General features: G+C 48.4%; 2 protein-coding genes and 1 long non-coding RNA gene across 3 annotated transcripts; all 3 read right to left on the bottom strand.

Annotated features, from left to right (window-relative positions):
* Positions 1–10,212: 10,212 nt before the first annotated feature.
* On the bottom strand, positions 10,213–11,784 carry LOC123346063 (zinc finger protein 316-like; the record flags this gene model as incomplete). The annotated part of the gene is made up of 3 exons (XM_044983273.1): positions 11,736–11,784; positions 10,996–11,109; positions 10,213–10,469 (listed from the first exon to the last, which is right to left on the bottom strand). Coding segments are annotated over exons 1-3 (405 nt in total), but the record flags the coding sequence as incomplete, so codon positions are not given.
* A 38-nt stretch (positions 11,785–11,822) lies between these two features.
* Positions 11,823–13,473, bottom strand: LOC123346076. The gene is made up of 3 exons (XR_006572919.1): positions 13,414–13,473; positions 12,385–12,472; positions 11,823–11,862 (listed from the first exon to the last, which is right to left on the bottom strand). It is a non-coding gene; the product is annotated as an uncharacterized LOC123346076 (long non-coding RNA).
* A 6,059-nt stretch (positions 13,474–19,532) lies between these two features.
* LOC123346050 (zinc finger protein 850-like) lies at positions 19,533–23,866 on the bottom strand. The gene is made up of 2 exons (XM_044983254.1): positions 23,788–23,866; positions 19,533–23,456 (listed from the first exon to the last, which is right to left on the bottom strand). Exon 2 carries the CDS (start codon positions 23,266–23,268, stop codon positions 21,295–21,297), a length of 1,974 nt encoding a protein of 657 aa, XP_044839189.1. The 5' UTR covers positions 23,269–23,456; positions 23,788–23,866; the 3' UTR covers positions 19,533–21,294.
* Positions 23,867–24,601: the final 735 nt, after the last annotated feature.

Genomic DNA, 24,601 nt, shown 5'->3' with positions numbered 1-24,601 from the left:
CATAAAATCATATAGAGTGCAACGTCACAGCAGGCAAATGGAAAATGCCAGCCATAGGGGATTTCCCTGGCAGATAAGATTTCCAGCTCTCCCAGACCAGACACCATTGCTGCAAATGACGTCCAGTCCAGGATGGTTGGCAACCCTTCGAGCAGATGAAAAAATCCCCCTCCAGACCCTAGAAGTGGCTGAAAAACTGAAGAATTATCAGCTCTGGTCTGAGCATGGGCAGCAGGTATAGCAGGCCAGAGGAAGGCAGGTTAAGCAATGGTGGTTGAATCGTGAAGGGACATAGGAATCTTTAGAGCGTCTGGCATGTACATATCTTGCAACTTGGGCTAGAACAGTGCTGTGAGAATGCCCCTTCTCATTTTCAGCATTATCTCACACAAATGTAAACAAACTTGTTTGTCTAAGCGATTGGCTGAACAAGAAGTAGGACTGAGTGGACTTGCAGGCTCTGAAATAGTACATTGTTTTATTTTTGAATGCAGGTATTTTTTACATAATTCTACATTTGAAAGTTCAACTTTCATAAGGGGCAGCACTACAAATTAATATTTGTAATTATAAAGTGAGCACTGTACACTTTGTATTCTGCGTTGTAATTGAAATCAATATATTTGAAAATGCAGACAACATCCCAAAACATTCAGAGAAATGCTGTTATATCATTGTTTAACAGTGCAAATAATCACATGATTAATCAGGATTAATTATTTTAATCACTTGAAATCCCTAGTTCCAATTGATTTCTTTGTTAAAATTATATGGTAAGAAAGAGAAAGGCAGCAATTTTTCGGTAATAGTAGCTGTGACACTTGTATTTTTCCAGACCGAAAAAAGACTGCTGAGAAAAGGAAACTGTTTCTCCCTATTTGAATGTATCTTTCATTTTCATTGGGTCTGGGGTCTCTGCTAACTCCTTTCTTGATTTTGTTTTTTTCCTAAGCATCTTCAGGGAAACAGGTAACCCTTTACAGGTAAAACAATTCAGAACAACAGCTAAGAAGGTCTTTATAGTTAACTGACTGGGCTGGCATACATAAAGGTTGCTACCTTTCGCCCTATATTCAGGACACCCCTTTGTTGCCAGGAAGGCCCTGCTCCCAGAATCCTGTAGCAAATTCAGACATCTCAAGCTGTACCATATTCACGTTCACCACATTCATTAATAAGAAGCACAGCAATTTATAAACGTTTGTAGATAAATCTCTGCATTAAGCATCTTTGCATAACTTTCATATGACTTTGTATTATGCCTCTATTTTCATACAGCCTTGTATCAGATCCTTATCTAGAAAACTTTGTACTGAGCCTTGGTATAATATTAAAAAAAAGTCTTTTTGCTAAGAGTAGAATAAGATCTCCTCTCCCCACACACACACACCCCTTTTAATCAATTGCCCTGTTGAATGAACGAGTTGTGAATGAGTAAAGGGTGGAAGGCAGCACCTCCAGACAGCTGCAACCCTTGGAAAAGGGATGGAAGCCAAACCCAAGAACAATAAAACTTGTCAAGTGGGCTCACTAAAGAAGATCAGACATATTGACGGCCTTGAGGGTTAGAAGCCACCTCCTTCTTTTGGGAACACCCTCTTTGAACAGCATTGGGACAACACCCAGAAGGAAGCAGCACAAAGGACCAAGGGACAGAGATACAGATTTTGAATTTGGGACAGATTTGCATGAGAGGAAAGCTGCTATAAATGTGAGGTGTCTTGCAGAAGATCCTGGGTCTCGTCTTGTCAACATGAGAGCATCGAGCTGAATCGGCAGGAAACCTTTGTTTGCAATCCCACCCCATTCTGGAAAAGTCCCAGCTTCAAGGTGGATTACAGGACCAGGTGACAATGTTATGCTTATAAAATGCACATAGGATCTTTTTCAGGGGAAAAGGCAACAGGCCACATTTCTGGAAAATACAGAATAAAAACTGGCACAGTCATTCACACATACACACACACGGGTCCCACAGATGGTCTTATAGTCCCCACTCTGTCGTAGCTCGAGTGAATCTAATTGGCAGTTAGATTGAGCACAACTGAGGAGCTGGGCTCTGTCGGTCGTGCTCCGATGCGCCAAGTCCTTGCAGGACTGAACCCAGAGTTCCATGAAAAACACCCCATAGTTATACCTGTAAATTCCCATCCGAGACTACTACAATTACTATCTTCTAGGGCTGTCGAGTGATCAGAAAAATTAATTGTGATTAATCTTGCTGTTAAAGAATAATAGAATACCATTTATTTCAATATTTTGGATGTTGTGTACATTTACAAATATACTGATTTCAACTGCAACACAGAATACAAAGTATACAGTGAGCACTTTCTATTTTTTTATTACAAATACTTGCACCATAAAAAATGAAAGAAATAGTATTTTTCAATTCACCTACTGCAAGTACTGTACTGCAATCTTTTTATCATGAAAGTCGAACTTACAAATGTAGAATTATGTACAAAAATACCTGCATTCAAAAATAAAACAATGTAAGACTTTAGATCCTACAACTCCACTCAGTCCTACTTCTTGTACAGCCAATCACTCAGAAAAACAAGTGCGGTTATAATTTGTAGGAGATAATGCTGCCCGCTTCTTGTTTACAATGTCACCTGAAAGTGAGAACAGGCGTTCTCGTGGCACTATTGCAGCCGGCGTCGCAAGATATTTATGTGCCAGATGCGCTAAAGAGTCATGTGTCCCTTCCTGCTGGAACCACCATTCCAGAGGACATGCCTCCATGCTAATGAAGGGTTCTAATAGATACGATCCAAAACAGAGTGGACCGACACATGTTCATTCCCATCAACTGAGTCAGATTCCACCAGCAGAAGGTTGATTTTCTTTTTCTGTGGTTCGAGTTCTGTAGCATCCGCATCGCAGTGTTGCTCTTTTAAGACGTCTGAAAACATGCTCCACACCTCGTCCCTCTCAGATTTTGGAAGGTACTTCAGATTCTTAAACCTTTGGCCGAAAGCTGTAACTATCTTTAGAAATCTCAGATTATTACTTTCTTTGCATTTTCTCAAATCAGCAGTGAAAGTGTCCTTAAAATTAACATGTGCTAGGTCATTATCCGTGACTTTTATAATAGGAAATATTTGGCAGAATGTGTGTAAAACAGAACATGGGACATACAATTGTCCTCCAAGAAGTTCAATCACAAATTTATCTAATGAATTATTTTTTTTTAAAAGAGCACTGTCAGCATGGAAGCATATCCACTGGAATGCCGAAGCATGAAGGTACATAGGCATGTTTAGTATATCTTCCACAGAAATATCTGCACTGCCAGCTAAACGTGTCATGCGAACACCTTCTCAGACTTTCAGGTGACATCATAAATTAGAAACAGGCAGCATTCTTTCCCGTAAATGTAAACAAACGTATTTGTCTTAGCGATTAGTAGAAAAAGAAGTAGCACTGAGTGGACTTCTAGGCTCCAAAGTTTTTAACTGCTTTACTTTTGAGTGCACCTATATAACAGGCGTTCTCATGGCACTATTGCAGCCGGTGTCGCAAGATATTTATGTGCAAGATGTGCTAAAGAGTCATGTGTCCCTTCCTGCTGGAACAACCATTCCAGAGGACATGCATCCATGCTAATGATGCGTTCTAACTGAAGCAGAGTGGACCGACCCGTGTTCATTTCTATCGACTGAGTCAGATGCCACCAGCGAAGGTTCATTTTCTTTTTTTGTGGTTCGAGTCCTGTAGCGTCCGCATCTCAGTGTTGCTCTTTTAAGACTTCGAAAACATGCTCCGCACCTCGTCCCTCTCAGATTTTGGAAGGTACTTCAAATTCTTAAACCTTTGGCCAAAAGCTGTAGCTATCTTTAGAAATCTCAGATCGTTAGTTCTTTGCGTTTTCTCAAATCAGAAGTGAAAGTGTCCTTAAAATTAACATGTGCTAGGTCATTATCCGTGACTTTTATAATAGGAAATATTTGGCAGAATGTGTGTAAAACAGAACATGGGACATACAATTGTCCTCCAAGAAGTTCAATCACAAATTTATCTAATGAATTATTTTTTTTAAAAGAGCATTGTCAGCATGGAAGTATGTCCACTGGAATGCCGAAGCATGAAGGTACATAGGCATGTTTAGCATATCTTCCAAATAAATATCTGCACTGCCAGCTAAAAGTGCCAGACTTTCAGGTGACATCATAAATTAGAAACAGGCAGCATTATCTCCCGTAAATGTAAACAAACTTACTTGTCTTAGCGATTAGCAGAAAAAGAAGTAGCACTGAGTGGACTTCTAGGCTCTAAAGTTTTTAATTGCTTTATTTCTGAGTTTTAATACACACCATTATTTTTTTGAGTTAATTGCAATTAATCTACCACACTACTATCTTCTTCCAAGATTTTAACAATACAAGTTCACATTCAAAGTTCTAGTCTCTATAACTTGGAATGGCCCCAAACATCATTTACAAACTTTTCTAACATATATTTAAATGTTGAATCTAGGCCAAATAGCCTGCAAGGTTCTTAACTCTTTCTGGCCAGGTGTCACAGAAGTTTAGATTGTGTGTGAATTCTCCAACGTTTAATGACGTCTGATCACTGTCTGAAACTTTTGTCACAGTTCAGTACTTATGGAGTCTTGCTCTTGTGTGGATTCTTTGATGTAAAACAAGGACTGATCAGTTTCTGAAATGTTTCCCACAGTCTAAGCACTTATGGGGTCTCTCCCCAATGTGGATTGCTGGATGTTTAACAATGTTTGATTGTGTATAAAACTCTTTCCAAAGGCTAAGCAGTTACAGGGTGTCTCCCTGGGTGGATTCTCTGATGTAAAACAAGGGCTGACATCTATTTGAAATGTTTTTCCATAGTCTAAACACTACGTGTGTTTTGCCTGATGTTTAGAACGGCCGATCTGATTCTGAAACTTTCCCAGAGTCCAAGCACTTATGGTCTTCCCTTTGTATGGATTGCCTGATGATTAAGAAGGGTTGATCTCCTTATGAAACTCTTCCCACAGTCTGAGCACTTATGGGGTCTCTCTCCTGTGTGGATTGCCTGATGATTAAGAAGGATTGATCTCCTTATGAAACTCTTCCCACATTCTAAACACTTGTGGGGTCTCTCTCCTGTGTGGATTGCCTGATGATTAAGAAGGATTGATCTCCTTATGAAACTCTTCCCACATTCTAAACACTTGTGGGGTCTCTCTCCTGTGTGGATCTTCTGATGTGTTATAAGATTTGACCTGTGTTTGAAACTTTTCCCACAGTCTAAGCACTTATGGGATCTCTCTCCTGTGTGGACTGCTTGATGTTTAACAAGGGCTGACTTGCATAAAAAATTTTTTCCACAGTCTAAGCACTTATGGGATCTCTCACCTGTGTGGATCTTCTGATGTGTTATAAGATTTGACCTCTGTATGAAACTTTTCCCACAGTCTAAGCACTTATGGGATCTCTCTCCTGTGTGGAATGCTTGGTGTTTAACAAGGGCTGACTTCCATACAAAATTTTTTCCACAGTCTAAGCACTTATGGGGTCTCTCTCCTGTGTGGATTGCCTGATGTTTTAAAAGGTATGACCTCTGTATGAAACTTTTTCCGCAGTCTAAGCACTTATGGGATCTCTCTCCTGTGTGGATTGCCTGATGTCTTACAAGGACTGATCTATGTATGAAACTTTTCCCACAGTCTAAACACTTATGGGATCTCTCACCTGTGTGGATCTTCTGATGTGTTATAAGATTTGACCTGTGTTTGAAACTTTTCCCACAGTCTAAGCACTTATGGGATCTCTCTCCTGTGTGGACTGCTTGATGTTTAACAAGGGCTGACTTGCATACAAATTTTTTTCCACAGTCTAAGCACTTATGGGATCTCTCACCTGTGTGGATCTTCTGATGTCTTACAAGGTATGACCTCTGTATGAAACTTTTTCCACAGTCTAAGCATTTATGGGATCTCTCTCCTGTGTGGATTGCCTGATGTTTCACAAGGTTTGACTTCTGTATGAAACTTTTCCCGCAGTCTAAGCATTTATAGGGTCTCTGTCCAGTGTGGATCTTCTGATGTCTTACAAGGTCTGACCTATGTACAAAACTTTTTCCACAGTGTGAGCACTTATGGGGTCTCCCTCCTGTGTGGATCCGCTGATGACGTTTAAGATTTGATTTTTGTGTGAAACTTTTCCCACAGTCCAAGCACTTGTGAGGTTTCTCTCTTGTGTGGCTTATCTGATGTATAGTCAGTGCTGATTTCCAATTCAAAGAGTTCCTACCCTTAAGGCACTGAAGTGATTTCTCTCCAGTATGAACTGTCTGAGGTGAAACAAACTGTGGTCCCAGAACGAATTCGTTTCCATAACCAAGGCATTCATGGTGTTTGTCTTCCCTAGGGGTTGTCTGCCGGGCTGTGGGATCCCTGTATCCTTCCCCACAGATAATAAATTCATCCATTTGCTCCCTTGAGTAGTTTCTCAGCAGCCTCTCTGACCTCTGCCAATTTCCCCAGGCTTCTCCCTGTTCCAACCACTGGGAAAAATTCCCTGCAGCTCTTCCCACAAAGGTCTCCTGTGGTTCTCCGTGCCCAGGAACTTCCTGTTGTTGATTCCTCTCCTTTTTCTCACTCACTGGCTCGTTACCTGCTGGGAGAGAGACAATCCAGACAGGAGTCATTGTGCCCAGGAGAAAGGAAGAGGAAGAGCACCGAGGGAAAACCCAACATTCGAAAGATGCACAGATGGAGCAACTGGATTCTACCTCCACATCCCACCCAAAAATTCACAGAGAAGGAACGTTGGGAAGGAAACACCAGTAGGTAACAGGACACATGGAAAACGATGTCAGTGATATCTGCTGACTGCGGCCCTGCCCTGGGGCCTTGGCTACACTGGAGAGTTGCAGCGCTGGTGGTGGCTTTACAGCGCTGCAACTCACTCACCGTCCACACTTGCAAGGCACATACAGCACTGTATCTCCCTGGCTACAGCGCTGGCTGTACTCCACCTTGGCCTGGGGAATAACGACTGCAGCGCTGGTGATGCAGCGCTGCTCCGCCAGTGGCCACCAAAAGTGCTGTTATTGGCCTCCAGAGGTATTCGGAGGTATCCCAGAATGCCCGCTCAGCCACTCTGCTCATCAGTTCGAACTCTACTGCCCTGGCCTCAGGTGACCTGCCCTTTAAATGCCCCGGGAATTTTAAAAATCCCCTTCCTGTTTGCTCAGCCAGGTGTGGAGCGCAATCAGTGAATCTTTCCAGGTGACCATGCCTCCACGCGCCAAACGAGCCCCAGCATGGAGCAATGGCGAGTTGCTGGACCTCATCAATGTTTGGGGGGAGGAAGCTGTGCAGTCCCAGCTGCGCTCCAGCCGTAGGAATTACGATACCTATGGGCAGGTATCAAGGGCCATGCTGGAAAGGGGCCATGACTGGGACGCGCTGCAGTGCAGCGTTAAAGTGAAGGAGCTGCGGAGTGCCTATTACAAAGCCCGTGAGGGAAACTGCCGCTCCGGCACTGCCCCCACAACCTGCTGTTTTTACAAAGAGCTGGATGCAGTACTTGGGGGTGACCCCACTGCCAATCTGACGACCACGATGGACACTTCTGAGCGGGGGCGGAATGGGGGGAGAGAGGAGGAGGAGGAAGAGGGGGAGGAAACCGAGAGGGAGGGTACTGGGGTGGAGGGAGACACCCCGGAGTCCCTGGAGGCATGCAGCCAGGAGCTCTTCTCAAACCAGGAGGCAGGTAGCCAGTCGCAGCAGCCGGTACTTGGTGAAGGACAAGCAGAGGAGCGGGTTACCGGTAAGCAGCTTCTATTATCAGGCTGGAAATGTTTCAGGAGAGGAGTGGGGTTAGGGCTGCATGCATGCATGCCTAGATGTGGAATAGCCCACTGATGTGGTCTATCACGTCGCAGTAATCGGCCTCAATAATTTCTTCAAAAGTTTCAGCCAGAGCGTGAGCAATGCGCTGGCGCAAGTTTATAGGGAGAGCCACTGTGGTCCTTGTCCCAGTCAGGCTAACGTGTCTGTGCCACTGTGCCGCGAGGGGTGGGGGCACCATTGCTGCACACAGGCAAGCTGCATAGGGACCAGGGCGGAATCCGCATCGCTGTAGAAGACCCTCCCGCTCTTCCCAGGTGACCCACAGCAGTGAGATATCTTCCAGGATCAACTCCTGGTGAAAATGTTGGGAGAGTGTTCAGTGGAGATGCCCCCTGTAGCTGTTTGCTGTTCCCAATGCACAGAAACCCCTGCACAGCCCTGATGCAATCAGTCCCCCTTACTCACCATTTCGTGGCTCCTGTGGGTTGTGTGTGCTCTGTTTGGCATGGGAAAATTATGCTAAAGTGAAGACTGTAAACTCCCTCACTGTGTGGGAATAACTGTCTGGATGAGATTATGAACAATGCTGCCTCTGTTAACTGTTGCCATTTTTGCCTTTCGAAAAGTGTCCTTGACTGCTGGACTGCCCGTATCATCGGCTGCTCAGAGGCTACAAAACCTCAGGAAGAAGCCGCGAAAAAGCAAAGAAGACATGCTGAAAGCAGTTATGGGTCAGTCTGCCAGAGAGAGTAAGAAAGAGCAGGACCAGAGGAAAAACCTGCAGGACTGGAGGGAAAGGGAAAGCAGGATCCGCCAGAGAAACGCAGCGGCTAAGAAGAAAAGCACAAAGCAGCTGATAAGCATCCTGGCGCGCCAAGCGGACTCTCTGCAGTCACTCGTAGCCATGCAGGCAGAGCACTACCGTGCCGCCCCCCGCCCCGTCCCAAAGCTCTTTCCCTTGTGCCCCAATGTCAGCTCCAAACCCCCTTTCCCAGCATCCAGGTTCTTACCTCCACCAGCTGCCTCTAACACCAGTACGTTCACCAACCAGCCCTGAGAACTACGACCCTTACCCTCTGCACTCAACCCCCATCACCATGCAGTATAGGCACCCTGAAGTGCAGCAGTCATTGCACAGCACTCCAGACAGGACATATTCAAACCTGTGACTGTACAGTTCACCAAACCACCCCCCTGCCCTTTTAGGTTCCCAAAATGTTGGGTGTCTGTCAAGAAAGTTATTTTCTTTTCAATAAATGAATTCTTGGCTTTGAAAACAGTTTTTATTATTGCAGAAAGTGAAAGATACCATAGCCCAGGAAAGAAACAGGCACTGCAAATCATGTTAGGAAAAACAGATTCCAACTAACATTGTAACCACTGCACTTCACTCCCGTGCAAGGCAACAAACATTACTGTTGGCTTTCAGCCTCAAATTCCTCCCTCAAGGCATCCCTAATCCTTGTAGCCCTGTGTTGGGCCTCTCTAGTAGCCCTGCTCTCTGGCTGTGCAAATTCAGCCTCCAGGCGTTGAACCTCGGAGGTCCATGCCTGACTGAATGTTTCACCCTTCCCTTCACAAATATTATGGAGGGTACAGCACGCGGATATAACCGCAGGGATGCTGCTTTCCCCCAAGTCTAGCTTCCCATACAGAGATCGCCAGCGCCCTTTTAAACGGCCAAAAGCACACTCCACAGTCATTCGGCACCGGCTCAGCCTGTAGTTGAACCGGTCCTTGCTCCTGTCAAGCTTCCCTGTATACGGTTTCATGAGCCAAGGCATCAATGGGTAAGCGGGGTCTCCAAGGATCACAACGGGCATTTCGACATCCCCTACTGTGATCTTCCGGTCTGGGAAAAAAGTCCCGGCCTGCATCTTCCTGAACAGGCCAGTGTTCCGAAAGATATGTGCATCATGCACCTTTCCAGGCCAGCCTGCGTTAATGTCAATGAAATGCCCACGGTGATCCACAAGCGCCTGGAGAACCATAGAGGAATACCCCTTCCGATTAACGTACTCGGTGGCTAGGTGGGGTGGTGCCACAATAGGAATATGCGTCCCATCTATCGCCCCTCCACAGTTAGGGAAACCCATTTGTGCAAAGCCATCCACAATGTCCTGCATGTTCCCCAGAGTCACGGTTCTTCTTAGCAGGATGCGATTAATGGCCCTGCAAACTTGCATCAACACGATTCCAACGGTCGACTTTCCCACTCCAAACTGGCTCGCGACCGATCGGTAGCTCTCTGGAGTTGCCAGCTTCCAGATCGCAATAGCCACCCGCTTCTCCACCGGCAGGGCAGCTCTCAATCTCGTGTCCTTGCGCCGCAGGGTGGGGGCGAGCTCAGCACACAGTCCCATGAAAGTGGCTTTTCTCATCCGAAAGTTCTGCAGCCACTGCTCGTCATCCCAGACTTCCATGACTATGTGATCCCACCACTCAGTGCTTTTTTCCCGAGCCCAAAAGCGGCGTTCCACGGTGCTGAGCATTTCCGTGAATGCCACAAGCAATGTAGTGTCACACGCGGCAGGTGACTCGATATCATCATCGTCGGATTCCTCACTGTCACTTTGGAGTTGAAGGAATAGCTCAACTGCCAAACATGATGTGCTGGCGACACACATCAGCAAAGTCCTCAGCAGGTCGGGCTCCAGAAATCGCGCTGCACAGAAACCGTTGGGAGAGTCACAATGGCGCCAAACGTGGACGGAAAAACAGTGACTGCTGGGATGTGAAGCAATGCATCACGGGGCGTTGGGACAGGAAGCAGAATGACCCGCACCCTTCCGTCCCCTTCCCACAACGCCAAAATGGGACGAGGTGCTCTGTGGGATAGCTGCCCATAATGCACCACTCCCAACAGCGCTGCAAATGTGGCCACACTGCAGCGCTGGTAGCTGTCAGTGTGGCCACACTCCAGCGCTTTCCCTACACAGCTGTACGAAGACAGCTTTAACTCCTAGCACTGCACACCTGCAAGTGTAGCCAAGCCCTTAGTGTGGCCACACTCCAGCGCTTTCCCTACACAGCTGTATGAAGACAGCTTTAACTCCCAGCGCTGCACACCTGCAAGTGTAGCCAAACCCTGAGTGAGAGGAGGAAGAACCGACGGCACTTACTGATACCATATTTTTGGGATTCTCAACATTTTCCTTCATTCACCAGATGATTTCTGTGTCAGTCCTCACCTGTGTGGGCGACTCTTGGGATCTCTCTTTCCTCGCAGGCCTGGAGATCGGGCACCCACGGCTCTTCCCCTCGTTCCAGCCGGCTGATTAGATCAGGTTTGGGAAGAGGGAATCCTGTGCAGGTGGTGAAATCAGACCAGATCAGGGTGTGTGGAGGATTGAAAGAGCATCTGTCAGAAAGGACATTCCGTGGGTGGAACCTGTCCCTGTGCTGTGCTGGGGGAACAGGGAATCCATGAGGACAGGAACATGGTCACTGAGCCCCTTTGTGGGAGGCAGGTGTCTGGGGGAGGTGGGGGGAATTGTGACACCCTCACTAGGAGTTCCTAGGATCTGTGCTCTCTGGGGGCCCTGCTGACGCACCCCCAGCTCTGGAGATAAACCCCTGCCTATTTCTAAACCAGCGGAGCCCAGAGCCCGCCGCATGGCTGGAGCTGTGTCCAAGGAGGGAGGTGAACAGGGATTCTGTGTGTGAATGAGAAACAACACAGACAGGACAATACACGGCTTCCCCGATTGGAAAGCTAGGGCGTCGGGTGGGGATGGTTTTGTATATCCCTTAGGTTTTGACACCCTGGTCTCGTTTCGAGAGTATACGGAGTTGCAAGTCTCTCTCACATGGCAGCTGTGCATTACAGAGCCCAGTCCCCTCCAATCTAACTGAGCAGGGAAGAACCTGACCAGTGTCAGACACGCAGACCCCACGGTTTCTAATAACCAAGGGGCCGGGAATCCCTTACCCAGCGAGGTCACCGTCTCGTAGTTCTCCTGCATGACGTCCCTGTAGAGGGCTCTCTGAGCGGGGTCCAGCAGAGCCCCCTGCGCCTGGGTGAAATACACAGCCACCTCCTCGAAGGTCACCGGCATCTGAAACAAGAAGAGTCCCCCACTCAGCTCCTGCTGCCCCAGCCACAATCCCACCAGTTACAGGGAAAAATAAACAAAACATTGAAGCTCTGGGAGGGCCAGAGAAGCAAAATTCCCCCTGCACCCTGCTCAGAGCAGCCAGGAGGGTTCAGGGGGTGGGAGAAGGTGAGAGCTCCTTGTCCCCCCAGCACACGGAGCAGGGCAGGGTCTTCTCATTTCCCACACGCCTGCCAGCCACAGGCTGATACGGGAAGCAGAGCTCTGAGCCGGGGACAGGGACAGGAATCCCAACAGCTTCCCTGCTTATTTCACAGCAGCCGCTGGCCAGTGGGGTGTTTCCTGGGTCAGAAAGTCCCAGCCCCCTCCAAGGAGCCTGTTCATAAAACCAGGCCCAGTTTGATCATGTTCCAGCAAGTTTAATCATACCCTGTCCCCTCCCTGCCTCACACTGTGTGTTTCCCACCCCTCCCCCTGTACAACAAATCCTCCCCATCCCCCCACAGCTCCCTACAAATCCCAGACCTGAGCTGGCTCCATCGCAGCCATTTCCCTTCTCTGTCCTCTGGAAGAGGGGACGATCTGGAGCAAAATGTGGATGTGATTCCTCAGCCTGTGGGGGCGAGAGGGGTGATGGGGGAGGTTACAGAAGGGGCTTCAGTCCATATCACCCCCCCCCTCTCCCTGCAGACAGACGCTCTGGGCTCTGCCGCGCTGGGAAAACCCTCAGTCAGTTTATTACAACACAGACCCGGCCCCTCCCCCCAGCACTGAACCCCCTGCGACACCAGTAGGTCCCTCCAAGGGGCCCTTTGTGCAGAGTCATTTCCCTGCCCGGCTCCAGCCCTTTCCCCAGGTCTCTCCATCACCTGCAGGCTCAGGGGCTGGTGTGGTTAGAGGGGATTTTCCCCAGATGGACTTTGCTGAGAGCTCCTGATTTCTCTGCTAACAAGCTCTGTTCTAGGCTGTGTTCCCAGCGACCAATAAACCTTCTGTTTTGCACAGCTGAGTGCGGAGGTGGGTGCAGGGCCCCTGTGGGGAGCGGGTCAGGCTTCTCCTTAGGCTGCCCCCGCCGTTCTGGTTGGGGCCGTGTGCCCCTCCTGGGCTCCGGGGATGGGGAGGCTGGGGCCACGTGCTCAGCAGGTGAGGGGATATTGGGGGCTTGGGGGAGGGGCTTGCCTCCCCCAGCGCTAGGTTCACCCCCCACCAGCTATTCCCCCTTCTTATCCCTAGGTCCTAGGATGGAAACCCCTTCAAGCGGGGGAGGGGGGGGCGCGGCAGGGCCCCACCAGCCTAGAGCCAGCGCCTCTGCTGCCCCCCACCGCCCTGATTGTGCCCCGCTCCTTCCCCGGCCCCCAGCTGGGCCCCCTGCCACCCTGCATTCAGTTTTGCCCCTGCCCACTTCTCCCCCGCCCGCTCCAGATCTCCCTGAGCTGCAGCCTCCGTCCGCACCAGCGCGGCCAGGGGCAGGGAAACAAAGCAGCAGATGGGGGAGGAGGGGGAGGGGGAGGGGGGATGGGGGGTAACGTGATCCTGCCCCCGCTCTGCACCCACCGGGGCTGGCGGCAGCTTTCCCGGGCCCAGGGCAGCGAATCGAGGCGGGGTCTCTCCTACCTTCCTCCAAGCGGCTGCGAGTCACTTCCTGCTGCCGGGCCGGAGCCCAGCGATCGCTCCCGCCAGAGCCGCCTCCCGGCTGCTCCTGGGTCCTAGCGGGAAACCCAACGAATTGCGCTTCTCCCTCTGGGTCCGGCTTCTGTTCCGCTCCCAGGCTCTCAGGACAGAAGGGAGGGACCCTCTTCCATCCAGCGCGGGGAATGGGTGACACATTTTTCTAAAATACTTAATGAACTTTAGGGGAAACCATAAAGATGCGCAGAGGTAAGCGGGGAAATGGCCCCGCTATTGGGGGGAACTTTCCTGACTTAAACACCCCCCGGGTGGAATCGAATAGCAGAAGGATCTGAGTCCTCGCGCCCTTCACCCAGAGCCTGCCTGGCCCCGAGGGCTCCACTTCCACTCTGCTGTGTGGCAAAGTCCTTGTATCCCCGACAGGGCTGGGCCCAGGCTTCCTGAGGGGCTCGTCCCCCACCCTGGTTGTGACCACTCATCACAGTGATGGAATTTCTCCGCTCTGGATGCCTCCCTGGTCTCTGCCCTAGCCAGTGTCTATAGCTCAGAACAAATACAATTTACAAAAGAGCAATTAATTAAAAAAATCAGGACACAGTTAGAAAGGAAAAAGGAAAACTCTTAGCCCCACTCTGCAGGGCCGGATTAACTTTTCATGGGCCTGGTGCCAAATGTATTTATGGGCCCCCATGGGGCAAGGTGCAGGGGGCGGGATGGTCCGTCTCCAGAGGGAAGGGCGGGCTGGGGGCAATGAGGCACAGTGCGCTGGGAGCCGCCCCGCTCTGCGCAGCCCAGCAGAGGGCGCTGTTTACAATCCAGCCCAGCCCTGTGCTGCCAGCGTTCCCCTTCCCCTTGCGGGTTGGGCCCCCACCACACCGCCCCCCCGACCAGCCACTTTTCCTCCCCTGCCTAGACCCTGGCCGGCTCCCTCCTCCGATTTGCCCCCTTTGCCTCTTTTTAACCCCTGTAAAAAGCACTCAGCGCAATCGGATACTTAGGGCAGGGTGAAGGGCAGTAGCTTCAGCAGATGTTCCTGAGCACGCTCAGTTCACCATAAGTCGCACATTCCTACAGGGAGCAGTTTTCTGTACTGCACCTGTGGGAGAGTTAATGAATCCATCCCAATGGGCGAGAGCAGCTCTGTCTGTGGGAGAAGCTAAAAAAAAAAAAGCCAATTGACTCTCCTTTGGCAGGAGGCAGGTGTGACAGGTTGGATCACAGAAACTCCCGCATGGGTGGCAAGTTTGTAAAAATTTTGGTGGTGCCCAGAACCCGCCCCTCAACTTTGCCCCCCCAAACTCTGCCCCCACCTGCCTAAGGCTCTGGGAGGGGGCTCGGCAGGGGAGGTCTGGGTGCAGATCCTGGGCTGGGGATTAGGGTGCAGGAGGGGTGCAGGGTGCAGGCTTTGGGCTGGGGCAGTGGGTGGGTGTGCAGGAGGGGTTGAAGGGTGCAGGCTTTGGGATGGAGTTTGGTGTTGGGAAGGGGTGTGTGGGAAGGGGGAGGGAGTTTGGGGATAGGAGGTAGTGCAGGGTGAGGGCTGTGGGGCTGAGGATGAGGGATACATGATGCAGGAGGGGGCTCAGGGCTAGGGAAGAGGGTTGGGCTGTGGGGTGAGGGCTCTGGATGAGGGATTCATGATGCGTGGCGGCTCAGGGCTAGGGCAGAGGGTTGGGCTGTCGGGTGAGGGCTGTGGATGAGGGGTTCATGATGTGGGGGGGCTCAGGGCTAGGGCATAGGGTTGGGATGTGGGGTGAGGGCTGTGGGGCTGGGGATGAGGGGTTCATGCTGTGGGGGGCTCAGGGCTGGGGCAGAGGATTAGGGTATGGGGGGGATGAGGGCTCTGGCTGGGGGATGAGGGGTTCATGATGCAGGAGGGGGCTCAGGGCTAGGGCAGAGGTTTGGGGTGTGGGGTGAGGGCTGTGGGGCTGAGGATGAGGGGTTCATGATGTGGGGGGGCTCAGGGCTGGGGCAGAGGATTAGGGTGTGAGGGGATGAGGGCTCTGGCTGGGGCTGAGGATTAGGATGAAGGGGGATGAGGGGTTCATGATGCGGGGGCGCTCAGGGCTGGGGCTGAGGATTAGGGTGCAGGGGGGATGAGGGCTCTGGCTGGGGATGAGGGTTTGGGGCATTGGAGAGGCTCAGGGTAAGGGCAGCCTGCCTTGCCGTTAGTGAATGGCAGGCACTAGGACCCTGCGGCAGCAGGCAGGGGAGAACTGAACGTCTGAACCACGTGCCCCAAAGCTGCAGACTTAACTTAAAAGCAACTTAAGAAGTGTTCCTGTCTTCAACACTCAGATGCGCAACTCCCAATGGAGTCCAAACCCCAAATCAATCCATTTTAACCTATATAAAGCTTATGAAGGGTAAACTCATTAATTGTTCGCCCTCTATAACACTGATAGAGAGGTATACCCAGCTGTTCCCCCTCCTCGCCCCACACCCCAGATACCAATGGGCGGTGCGACGGGTGCTGGGGGGACGGGGACTTGGGCGGTGCGACGCGACAGTCGGGGGGGCTGGGAATTGGGCGGCGCGACGCAACGCTCGGGGAGGGGTCGGGCGGCGCTCTTTTTTTTTGCTTGGGGCGGCAGAAATGTTAGAGCCGGCCCTGGATGGGAGCCATCAAGATTCCAAAGCACCATTAATGGCCCACACTTTGGATAATTACAATAGGCCCTCAGAGTTATATTTCGTATTTCTCGTTTCAGATACAAGAGTGATACATTTATACAAATAGGACGACCACACTCAGTAGATTATAAGCTTTGTAATGATACAAGAGACCTTTTGCGTGAAGCATATTTTAGTTACCTCATATTGGCACTCATCACCATACTTTCATAAAATCATATAGAGTGCAACGTCACAGCAGGCAAATGGAAAATGCCAGCCATAGGGGATTTCCCTGGCAGATAAGATTTCCAACTCTCCCAGACCAGACACCATTGCTGCAAATGACGTCCAGTCCAGGATGGTTGGCAACCCTTCGAGCAGATGAAAAAATTCCCCCCCAGACCCTAGAAGTGGCTGAAAAGCTGAAGAATTATCAGCTCTGGTCTGAGCATGGGCAGCATGTATAGCAGGCCAGAGGAAGGGAGGTTAAGCAATGGTGGTTGAATCATGAAAGGACATAGGAATCTTTAGCGCATCTGGCATGTAAATGTCTTGCGACTTGGGCTAGAACAGTGCTGTAAGAATGCCTCTTCTCACTTTCAGCATTATCTCACACAAATGTAAACACACTTGTTTGTCTAAGCGATTGGCTGAACAAGAAGTAGGACTGAGTGGACTTGCGGGCTCTGAAATAGTACATTGTTTTATTTTTGAATGCAGGTATATTTTACATAATTCTACATTTGAAAGTTCAACTTTCATGATAAGGGGCTTGCACTACAGTACTTGTAATAGGTGAATTGAAAAATACTATTTCTTTTGGGGGTCTATTACAGTGCAAATATTTGTAATTAAAAAGGGAGCACTGTACACTTTGTATTCTGCGTTGTAATTGAAATCAATATATTTGAAAATGCAGACAACATCCAAAAATATTCAGAGAAATGCTATTATATCATTGTTTAACAGTGCAAATAATCACATGATTAATCAGGATGAATTTTTTTAATCACTTGAAATCCCTAGTTCTAATTGATTTCTTTGTTAAAATTATATGGTAAGAAAGAGAAAGGCAGCAATTTTTCGGTAATAGTAGCTGTGACACTTTTGTATTTTTCCAGACCAAAACAAAGGCTGCTCAGAAAAGGAAACTGTTTCTCCCCATTTGAATGTATCTTTCATTTTCATTGGGTCTGGGTTCTCTGCTAACTCCTTTCTTGATTTTGTTTTTTTCCTAAGCATCTTCAGGGAAACAGGTAACCCTTTACAGGTAAAACAATTCAGAACAACAGCTAAGAAGGTCTTTATAGTTAACTGACTGGGCTGGCATACATAAAGGCTGCTACCTTTCCCCCTATATTCATGACACCCCTTTGACGCCAGGAAGGTCCTGCTCCCAAAATCCTGTAGCAAATTCAGACATCTCAAGCTGTACCACATTCACCACATTCATTAATAAGAAGCACAGCAATTTATAAACGTTTGTAGATAAATCTCTGCATTAAGCATCTTCACATAACTTTCATATGGCTTTGTATTATGCCTCTATTTTCATACAGCCTTGTATCAGATCCTTATCTAGAAAACTTTGTATTGAGCCTTCGCATAATGGTAAAAAAAAGTCTTTTTGCTAGAAGTAGAATAAGATCGCCTCCCCGCCCCCCACACACCCCTTTTAATCAATTGCCCTGTTGAATGAACGAGGTGTGAATGAGTAAAGGGTGGAAGGCAGCACCTCCAGATAGCTGCAACCCTTGGAGAGGGGATGGAAGCCAGACCCAAGAACAATCAAACTTGTCAAGTGGGCTCACTAAAGAAGATCAGACATATTGACGGCCTTGGGGGTTAGAAGCAAGCTCCTCCTTTTGGGAACACCCTCTTTGAACAGCATTGGGACCAGGGCCGGCTCCAGACACCAGCCTACCAAGCACGTGCTTGGGCGGCACCTTGGGCGGGGGCAGGAATCGGGGTTTGTTTTTGTTGTTTTTGGCTTGGCCAGGCGGCACTGGGGGGGGGGCGGGGACTTGGTTGGCCCGATGCGGTGCTGTGGGACGGGGACTTGGTCGGTGCGACGCGGCACTGGGGTAGGCGGGGACTTGGGTGGCTAAATGCAGCGCTGGGGGGCGGGGACTTGGGCAGTAAAACACGACGCTGGGGGAGCGGGGACTTGGGCGGTGGGACGCGACATGGGGGCCAAGAATTTGGGTGGTGCAACCCGGCGTGGGGTGGGCAGGGAATTGGGCAGCACTACGTGGCGCTGGGGGCGGGGACTTGGGCGGTATGACGTGGGGGGCCAAGGATTTGGGCGGTGCGACCCGGTGCGGGGAGGGCGGGGACTTGGGCGATGCGACCCAGCGCGGGGGGCGCGGGGACTTGGGCGGTGTGATGCAACGCTCGGGGAGGGGTCGGGCGGCGCTCGCGGGGGTGGGGTGGCGCTCTTTTTTTTGTTTGGGGCGGGAAAAATGTTAGAGCCGGCCCTGATTGGGACAGCACCCAGAAGGAAGCAGCACAAAGGACCAACGGACAGAGATACAGATTTTGAATCTGGTACAGATTAGCATGAGAGGGAAGCTGCTATAAATGTGAGGTGTCTTGCAGAGGATCCTGGGTCTCGTCTTGTCAACATGGGAGCATCGATCTGGATCGGCAGGAAACCTTTGTTTGCAATCCCACCCGACTCTGGAAAAGTCCCAGCTTCAAGGTGGATAACAGGACCAGGTGACAATGTTATGCTTATAAAACGCACACGGGCTCTTTTTCAGGGGAAAAGACAACAGGCCACATTTATTGAAAATACAGCATGAAAACTGGCACATTCATTCACACATATACACACACGGGTCCCACAGATGGTCTTATAGTCCCCACTCTCTCGTAGCTCGAGTCAATCTAATTGGCAGTTAGACTGAGCACGAGTGCGGAGCTGGGCTCTGTCGGTTGCGATCCGATGCGCCGAGTCCTTGCAGGACTGAACCCAGAGTTCCATGAAAAACACCCCATATTTACACCTGTAAATTCCCATCCGAGACTACTACAATTACTATCTTCTAGGGCTGTTGAGTGATCAGAAAAAGTATTTGTGATTAATTGTGCTGTTAAACAATAATAGAATACCATTTATTTCAATATATTGGATGTTTTATACATTTTCAAATATACTGATTTCAACTGCAACACAGAATACAAAGTGTACAGTGAGCACTTTATATTTTTTTATTACAAATACTTGCACCGTAAAAAATGAAATAGTATTTTTCAATTCACCAACTGCAGATACTATACTGCAATCCTTTTATCATGAAAGTTGAACTTACAAATGTAGAATTATGTACAAAAATACCCGCATTCAAAAATAAAACAATGTAAAACTTTAGATCCTACAACTCCACTCAGTCCTACTTCTTATACAACCAATCACTCAGAAAAACAAATGTGGTTACAATTTGCAGGAGATAATGCTGCCCGCTTCTTGTTTACAATGTCACCTGAAAGTGAGAACAGGCGTTCTCATGGCACTATTGCAGCCGGTGTCGCAAGATATTTATGTGCAAGATGTGCTAAAGAGTCATGTGTCCCTTCCTGCTGGAACAACCATTCCAGAGGACATGCATCCATGCTAATGATGCATTCTAACTGAAGCAGAGTGGACCGACCCGTGTTCATTTCTATCAACTGAGTCAGATGCCACCAGCGAAGGTTCATTTTCTTTTTTTGTGGTTCGAGTCCTGTAGCGTCTGCATCTCAGTGTTGCTCTTTTAAGACTTCGAAAACATGCTCCGCACCTCGTCCCTCTCAGATTTTGGAAGGTACTTCAGATTCTTAAACCTTTGGTCAAAAGCTGTAGCTATCTTTAGAAATCTCAGATCGTTAGTTCTTTGCGTTTTCTCAAATCAGAAGTGAAAGTGTCCTTAAAATTAACATGTGCTAGGTCATTATCCGTGACTTTTATAATAGGAAATATTTGGCAGAATGTGTGTAAAACAGAACATGGGACATACAATTGTCCTCCAAGAAGTTCAATCACAAATTTATCTAATGATTTTTTTTTTTTTAAAAGAGCACTGTCAGCATGGAAGCATATCCACTGGAATGCCGAAGCATGAAGGTACATAGGCATGTTTAGTATATCTTCCACAGAAATATCTGCACTGCCAGCTAAACGTGTCATGCGAACACCTTCTCAGACTTTCAGGTGACATCATAAATTAGAAACAGGCAGCATTCTTTCCCGTAAATGTAAACAAACGTATTTGTCTTAGCGATTAGCAGAAAAAGAAGTAGCACTGAGTGGACTTCTAGGCTCCAAAGTTTTTAACTGCTTTACTTTTGAGTGCACCTATATAACAAAATAAATCTACGTTTCTAAGTTACACTTTCCTGATAAAGAGATTGCACTACAGTACTTGTATGAGGTGAACTGAAAAATACTAGTTTTGTTTTGTGACCACTGTACACTTTCTATTCTTGTTGTGATAGGAATTAATATATATGAAAACATAGAAAAATATCCCAAAACATTTAACAAATATCACTTGGTATTCTATTGTTTAACAATGTGATCCATTGAGATTCATTTTAATACACACCATTATTTTTTTGAGTTAATTGCAATTAATCAACTACACTATTATCTTCTTCCAAGTTTTTAACAATACAAGTTCACATTCAAAGTTCTAGTCTATATAACTTGGAATGGCCGCCAATATCATTTACAAACTTTTCTAACATGTCTTTAAATGTTGAATCTGGGTCAAATAGCCTGCAAGGTTCTTAACTCTTTCTGGCCAGGTGTCACAGAAGTTTAGATTGTGTGTGAATTCTCCAACGTTTAATGACGTCTGATCACTGTCTGAAACTTTTGTCACAGTCCAGTACTTATGGAGTCTTGCTCTTGTGTGGATTCTTTGATGTAAAACAAGGACTGATCAGTTTCTGAAATGTTTCCCACAGTCTAAGCACTTATCGGGTCACTCTCCAATGTGGATTGCTGGATGTTTAACAATGTTTGATTGCGTATAAAAGTTTTTCCACAGGCTAAGTGGTTACAGGGTGTCTCCCTGGGTGGATTCTCTGATGTAAAACAAGGGCTGACATCTATTTGAAATGTTTTTCCATAGTCTAAACACTATGTGTGTTTTGCCTGATGTTTAGAAGGGCTGAACTGATTCTGAAACTTCCCCAGAGTCCAAGCACTTACGGTCTTCCCCTTGTATGGATTGACTGATGTTTAACAAGGGTTGAACTCTGCATGAATCTTTTCCCACAGTCTGAGCACTGATGGGGTCTCTCTCCTGTGTGGACTACTTTATGTCTAACAAGGGCTGACTGCCGTATGAAACTTTTCCCACAGTCTAAGCACTTATGGGGTCTCTCTCCTGTGTGGATTGCCTGATGATTAAGAAGGGTTGATCTCCTTATGAAACTCTTCCCACAGTCTAAACACTTGTGGGGTCTCTCTCCTGTGTGGATTATCTGATGTTTAACAAGGTCTGACCTCTGTATGAAACTTTTCCCACAGTCCAAGCACTTGTGGGGTCTCTCGCCTGTGTGGATTCTCTGATGTGTTTTAAGATGTGATCTCTGTGTGAAACTTTTCCCACAGTCCAAGCACCTATGGGGTCTCTCTCCTGTGTGGATGGCCTGATGTTTTACAAGGTCTGACCCCTGTATGAAACTTTTTCTACAGTCTAAGCACGTATGAGGTCTCTCTCCTGTGTGGACTGCCTGATGTTTTACAAGGTCTGACCTGTGTATGAAACTTTTCCCACAGTCTAAGCACTTATGAGATCTCTCTCCTGTGTGGACTGCTTGATGTTTAACAAGGGCTGACTTCCATATAAAATTTTTTCCACAGTCTAAGCACTTATGAGATCTCTCACCTGTGTGGATCTTCTGATGTGTTATAAGATTTGACCTCTGTATAAAACTTTTTCCACAGTCTAAGCATATATGGGGTCTCTCTCCTGTGTGGATTGCCTGATGTTTTAAAAGGTATGACCTCTGTATGAAACTTTTTCCACAGTCTAAGCACTTATGGGATCTCTCTCCTGTGTGAATTGCCTGATGATTAGCAAGGCCTGACTTCCATACAAAACTTTTTCCACAGTCTAAGCACTTATGGGATCTCTCTCCGGTGTGGATTGCCTGATGTTTCACAAGGTTTGACCTCTGTATGAAACTTTTCCCACAGTCTAAGCACTTATAGGGTCTCTCTCCAGTGTGGATTGCTTGATGTTTCACAAGGTTTGACCTCCGTATAAAACTTTTCCCACAGTCCAAGCACTTATGTGGTCTCTGTCCAGTGTGGATTGCCTGATGTTTAACAAGGTCTGACCTCTGTATGAAACATTTTCCACAGTCTAAGCACTTATGAGGTCTCTTTCCAGTGTGGATTGCCTGATGATTAGCAAGGCCTGACTTCCATATAAAACTTTTTCCACAGTCTAAACACTTATGGGGTCTCTCCCCCGTGTGGACTGCCTGATGTTTGACAAGGGCTGCCCTCCGTATAAAATTTTTCCCACAGTCCAAGCACTTATGTGGTCTCTCTCCAGTGTGAATGGCCTGATGTTTAACAAGGTCTGACCTATGTACAAAACTTTTTCCACAGTGTAAGCACTTATGGGGTCTCTGTCCTGTGTGAATCCACTGATGATGTTTAAGATTTGATCTGTGTGTGAAACTTTTCCCACAGTCCAAGCACTTATGGGGTCTCTCTCCAGTGTGAATAGCCTGATGATTAACAAGGGCTGACCTATGTATGAAACTTTTCCCACAGTCCAAGCACTTATGGGGTCTCTCTCCAGTGTGAATGGCCTGATGATTAACAAGGGCTGACCTATGTATGAAACTTTTCCCACAGGCCAAGCACTTATGGGGTTTCTCTCCTATGTGGCTTATCTGATGTGTAGTCAGTGCTGACTTCCAATTCAAAGAGTTCCTGCCGTTAAGGCATTGATAGGGTTTCTGTCCCATGTGGCTTCTTCCATGGTCCAAGCACTGAAGTGATTTCTCTCCAGTATGAATTGTCTGAGGTGAAACAAACTGTGGTCCCAGAACGAATCCTTTTCCATAACCAAGGCATTCATGGTGTTTGTCTTCCCTAGGGGTTGTCTGCTGGGCTGTGGGATCCCTGTATCCTTCCCCACAGATAATAAATTCATCCATTTGCTCCCTTGAGTAGTTTCTCAGCAGCCTCTCTGACCTCTGCCAATTTCCCCAGGCTTCTCCCTGTTCCAACCACTGGGAAAAATTCCCTGCAGCTCTTCCCACAAAGGTCTCCTGTGGTTCTCCGTGCCCAGGAACTTCCTGTTGTTGATTCCTCTCCTTTTTCTCACTCACTGGCTCGTTACCTGCTGGGAGAGAGACAATCCAGACAGGAGTCATTGTGCCCAGGAGAAAGGAAGAGGAAGAGCACCGAGGGAAAACCCAACATTCGAAAGATGCACAGATGGAGCAACTGGATTCTACTTCCACTTCCCACCCAAAAATTCACAGAGAAGGAACGTTGGGAAGGAAACAGCAGCAGGTAACAGGACACGTGGAAAACAATGTCCGTGATATCTGCTGACTGCAACCCTGCCCTGGGTGAGATGAGGAAGAACGGAGGGCACTTACTGATACCATATTTTTGGGATTCTCAACTTTTTCCTCCATTCCCCAGATGGTTTGAGTGTCAGTCCTCACCTGTGTGGGCACCTCTTGAGATCTCTCTTTCCTCGCAGGCCTGTAGATCGGGCACCCACGGCTCTTCCCCTTGTTCCAGCCGGGTGATCAGGTCAGGTTTGGGAAGGGAGAATCCTGTGCAGGTGGTGAAATCAGAGCAGATCAGGGTGTGTGGAGGATTGAGAGAGCGTCTGTCACAAAGGACATTCCGTGGGCGGAACCTGTCCCTGTGCTGTGCTGGGGGAACATGGAATCCAAGAGGACAGGAACATGGTCACTGAGCCCCTTTGAGGGAGGCAGATGTCTGGGGGAGGTGACACCCTCACTAGAAGTTCCTGGCATCTGTGCTCTCTGGGGGCCCTGCTGACGCACCCTCAGCTCTGGAGTGGGGTGATTTTGTATATCCCTTAGGTTTTGACACCCTGGTCTCATTTCGAGAGTGTACGGAGATGCAAGTCTCTCTCACACGGCAGCTGTGCATTACAGAGCCCACTCCCCTCCAATCTAACTGACCAGGGAAGAACCTGACTAGTGACAGACACGCAGACTCCTCGGCTTCTAATAACCGAGGAGCCGGGAATCCCTTACCCAGCGAGGTCACTGTCTCGTAGTTCTCCTGCATGACGTCCCTGTAGAGGGCTCTCTGAGCGGGGTCCAGCAGAGCCCCCTGCCCCTGGGTGAAATACACAGCCACCTCCTCGAAGGTCACCGGCATCTGAAACAACAAGAATCCCCCACTCAGCATCTGCTGCCCCAGCCGCAATCCCACTAGTCATGGGGGAGGAGGGCCAGAAAAGCAGAATCCCACCCCCACCCTGCTCAGAGCAGCCAGGAG

Source organism: Mauremys mutica, chromosome 12 (assembly GCF_020497125.1).
Source record: "Mauremys mutica isolate MM-2020 ecotype Southern chromosome 12, ASM2049712v1, whole genome shotgun sequence".
NCBI lineage: Eukaryota > Metazoa > Chordata > Testudines > Geoemydidae > Mauremys > Mauremys mutica.
The sequence above is the reverse complement of the archived record's forward strand: the minus strand, read 5'-3'. Positions and strand labels throughout refer to the sequence as shown.